Source organism: Palaemon carinicauda, chromosome 5 (genome assembly GCF_036898095.1).
Source record: "Palaemon carinicauda isolate YSFRI2023 chromosome 5, ASM3689809v2, whole genome shotgun sequence".
In the NCBI taxonomy this organism is placed as follows: Eukaryota; Metazoa; Arthropoda; class Malacostraca; order Decapoda; family Palaemonidae; genus Palaemon; species Palaemon carinicauda.
Window position 1 is genome coordinate 143149376 of NC_090729.1, and position 4203 is coordinate 143153578.

The 4203-nt window shown below is 35.7% G+C and overlaps 1 protein-coding gene across 1 annotated transcript in view; it reads left to right on the forward strand.

Moving 5' to 3' along the window:
- Positions 1 to 2561, forward strand: part of LOC137641182 (uncharacterized) — a 3544-nt gene extending 983 nt beyond the window's left edge. Inside the window, exons 2-3 of the mRNA XM_068373620.1 lie at positions 1591 to 1962; positions 2291 to 2561. Coding sequence (XP_068229721.1) covers positions 1592 to 1962; positions 2291 to 2561 — 642 coding nt within the window. The 5' untranslated portion in view covers position 1591. The remainder of the gene's footprint in view (positions 1 to 1590; positions 1963 to 2290) is intronic.
- Positions 2562 to 4203: the final 1642 nt, after the last annotated feature.

Sequence of the window (4203 nt, forward strand, 5' to 3'; positions counted from 1 at the left end):
TTGGCTGCTGGGTTTAAGCTGTAGTCTTATGTAAAGTGATAAAAGAAGATTCCCTAATGATGTCAACAACTGAGAGGTGAAGGCGGTACTCACGTTGGAAGTATTATGGTCTGTGGTGCCAAGTTTTGCCATCCATCTTGAAAGTAAGACAGCAGTACTTGAGGCAAATACTGCTTCAGGACAACAAGTGAAGCGATTGAAGACTATGAAAAGGTAATGGTGTCCTTATGACGACTTCATGTGTCAATGCACTTTTGACAATGACCCATTTTGTTAATGTCATGCTATATGAACTTCGACTTCAGTATCTCTGCAGTAGATTAGTACGATGGGTGCGAGAAGCCATGGATCAATTGAAACACCTATCAATGCATGGAGGCAGATCTCCAAGGGCGTGACCTACCATTACCAACGTCACAAAAGCGGGTGGCGGAGTCATCGGAGGTGACGTCTTCATAATTGAGAAATGTGCAGGATGTCCTGCAGGTTTGGTATTCCGGGTTCTTTCGTTGGCCTTCTGTTATGGCACTGTAATCCATTCCCAGGTGGAAAGCAACCAGTGTCTTTCTGGAAAGGTAGTCGGCGACAGGATTCAGTTAACCTGGGGTGTAGTTCACGGTCATTATAGTAGCTGCATTTTATCTTGGAAAGTTTTCTACGATAAATATCAATCGGAAGTGTTGAGCTTCAAATTATTGGCCATGCAGAAATATAGAAAAAAGGGAAATTTTTCTCGGTCTGTATTTGTGGCTAGTGATATAATTATCCTATATATATATATATATATATATATATATATATATATATATATATATATATATGTATAATGTATATATATATATATATATATATATATATATATATATATATATATATATATATATATATATGTGTGTGTGTGTGTGTGTGTGTGTGTGTGTGTGCGTGTGGGTGGGTGGGTGCATGTGGGTGTGTCTGATTTTCTTGTTAGTACAAAGAGGTATATATTGTTCGAATTACCCAAATTATAGTGAATTAAGAAGTAGAACATGTGGTTCTTGAGAAAGTCATGCAATATACAACATACTTTAAACGTGAAGGTTATCCATATTAATATGTGCCAAATTCATAAGGATATATCTGCTTATCTGATGCAAGTGTGACCTTTTGGTGAGTCAGTTACTGGAATACTTTGTTAGATTATAACAGCGAATGATCTTAAAATCTTTACATTATTCCTCTAAATCTTTCTGTATGTTTATTGGCATCTTGCATCCAAATGATTAGAGAGAGAGAGAGAGAGAGAGAGAGAGAGAGAGAGAGAGAGAGAGAGAGAGAGAGAGAGAGAGAGAGAGAGAGAGAGAGAGAGAGAGAGAGAGAGTGCAAGGGTTCTAGTGATTAAACTGGGTAAAAGTGTTATTCTTTCCTGTTTGTACTTTTGAAAAGAACAAATAAATTCAAAGATATTTTTATCAAAGATATTTCTGTAAGTTACTCGCAAGACAGTAGGTATTCGGTCAAGATCATCTGTATTTTGTACTGAATGAACGGTATAATAAAATAACCCTCCTTTCTTTAAAGATAAAATCATTTGTACCTTTTCATTTTCAGGATGGAAATGGATGAACATCGTATGAGACAATTAAGTCGGTGGCAATACATAGCGCTGTTTCCAGTGGCTTGTTTGTGTGTCACTACGCTATGGCTGTTCGCTAACACAGAATTTAAAATGGGCTTTCCCAGGGCCATTTTTAAATCTGTTCCTCCTGCACAGGTTGTTGGTGAGGAAACTTCCTCTGCTGGCTCTTCACCTTCACATGAGAAGACGTCCTCACAATACCAGCATCCGTTTCTCAATCAAGAATGTTACATTTACGAAGATTTAAGAGCAAGATTTACCTGTACTGACTCAACCCACCGGTTTATCAACTACTCGTTCGATGACATTTCGAAATGTTTCACGAATCTGTCGGAGGCGATCAGGTGATTATTTCTATACCGAATGGTATGTCATTTTTGTGACCACCATTTTTTTATTGATTTTCTTCTATAATATGATTTCCTTTATCATCTTTACCTTCCCAGAAATGTTTAGATATGATTATCAATATTGCACGCAGGCACACTATTCCAGCTGTTTCCTTATTTCCTTTCCTCGCTGAGCTATTTTCCCTGTCAGAGCCCTTTAGGCTTATGGCATCTTGCTTTTCCAATTAGGGTTCTATCTAAACAAATAATAATAATAATAATAATAATGATAATAATAATAATAATTATAATAAGATATATTTCATAAACTTTTTCTTTATAGGAATGAAAGCATCAACAACTATTGGAAAAATCCTGGGTCCTCATATCGTAAAAGATCAGCAAAGAATGCCGTGGAAATTTCAGAATTACCAATTGTGCATCTGGCCATGGTGGGAGATTCTCATACCAGGGGTATCTTTACAAGTTTTATGAGACGAATAAGCAATGACCGCATTTTGGTCGAAAAAGTTAGGATGAAAAAGGTAAGAGGTTTCCTGGTAGAATTGAAAAATGTATCCATGGTGGAATGGCGCTTCAAAGAGAGGTCATAAGAAAACATTTTTCCCCTGATTCTCGCTTGTTTTCAAGTTCCCTTTCACTTACGGGGTTTTCATTTAGCCTTAGAATTTTGGACACACACACACACCACACACACACACACGTATATATATATATATATATATATATATATATATATATATATATATATATATATATATATATTCCTTACAGAACGGGATTACTTTAACATGGTGAAAGAGTTTGCGTATTGCCATGATCAGCAATGCTGTACTAGTCAGGCCACCCATACTAGGTTGGTTTGCTATCAACAATCAGACGAAAATCTCCCACCATCAGCACTAGCCAGCGTGATGATGAAAATTGGCCAAACCTCTGACAAGAATTGCATTTGTTATTGTTATTGATGTGTGTGTGTACGTGTATGAGTGTGTGGGTGGGAAAATTAAAAAAACAAACGGTAGAGATGAGCTTCAAAAGGTGAGACATAATGGAAGAATTTAACGCAATCACCTGTGTGGATGGTGCTCATATCTCATTAGGGTTTGATATTGGACACCTGAACATCTAAAACATGGATTTTTCATCATGTTTAATAATAGTTTTAAAACATGTTCGCACTCTTGACGACCTCTGTGAAGTAGAAGACCCCAACAGGATTCAACTAGTGCTTCATTCTGCCACGGAGTTTTTAAATCTAAACATAATGTTTCTGAATTTTATTTTATATATATATATATATATATATATATATATATATATATATATATATTTATTCTTACGAAGTTAGTTTAGTTTAGAATGAATAATTAATTCATGTACATACCTATGTATTTCATATGTGCATTTAAGAGGATAGCCAGGTCCCAAGGTGAATTCCTCTCATGTAGGTATAAGTTAGGTATGTAAATTACGTAAGACTTTTGTCATTAATTTATTTGTATTCTTCATTCAAGTCAGTATATGTAAATTTACGTTATATTCAAGAATTAACTTTTTATTTCACGTATTTGGTTACGAAATCTTACGCACTCTGTTTAAGAAGGCCTTGTGATCCATACAAGATATGAACAAGGGCTGATGTAAATCTTTTTTTATATTTCTATGACGTATTGTTTGTGAGAAAATACACAATACTTATATTTGCTACATTTTTGGAAGGTTCTCGAAAACTCCAGTGTTAGATTTTATCTTCTTTTATTTCCGAGGACAAAGGTGGGTGGAGTCAGCTGAATGAGAGTTGCCGTATAGCGAGGTTGATTCTCCTGTTTGATATGTGATAGTTGATAACTCTGGTGTCGCTAGGAGCTGGCCCCAAGTAACAAGGATAATCTATTAGAATATTCTAAAAGTAATCAAGTCAAATATATGCGCCCCCAAGGATGAATAGCAGCAGAAACCCAGCCTGTCCTGTGAACGAGGCAAAGTGCATCCCTCTCTCTCTCTCTAGTACCTATAGTGTGTCCTCCCCAAAGTGATTTTGTACCCCAAGGTAAATATTTTGTTAAAACGATACAAAAGACGTGAAAGGTAATTTTAAATTAATTGTGTTATGGTGAGTGTTGGCATTGAGTAAATCTTTATAACTGGCCCAGTGAGATTTTAGAAAATACGTGAAGTTAATGAGTTTATCAGTTACTTTATGTAAATTCTTTAACAGTTTAAGCATTTGAG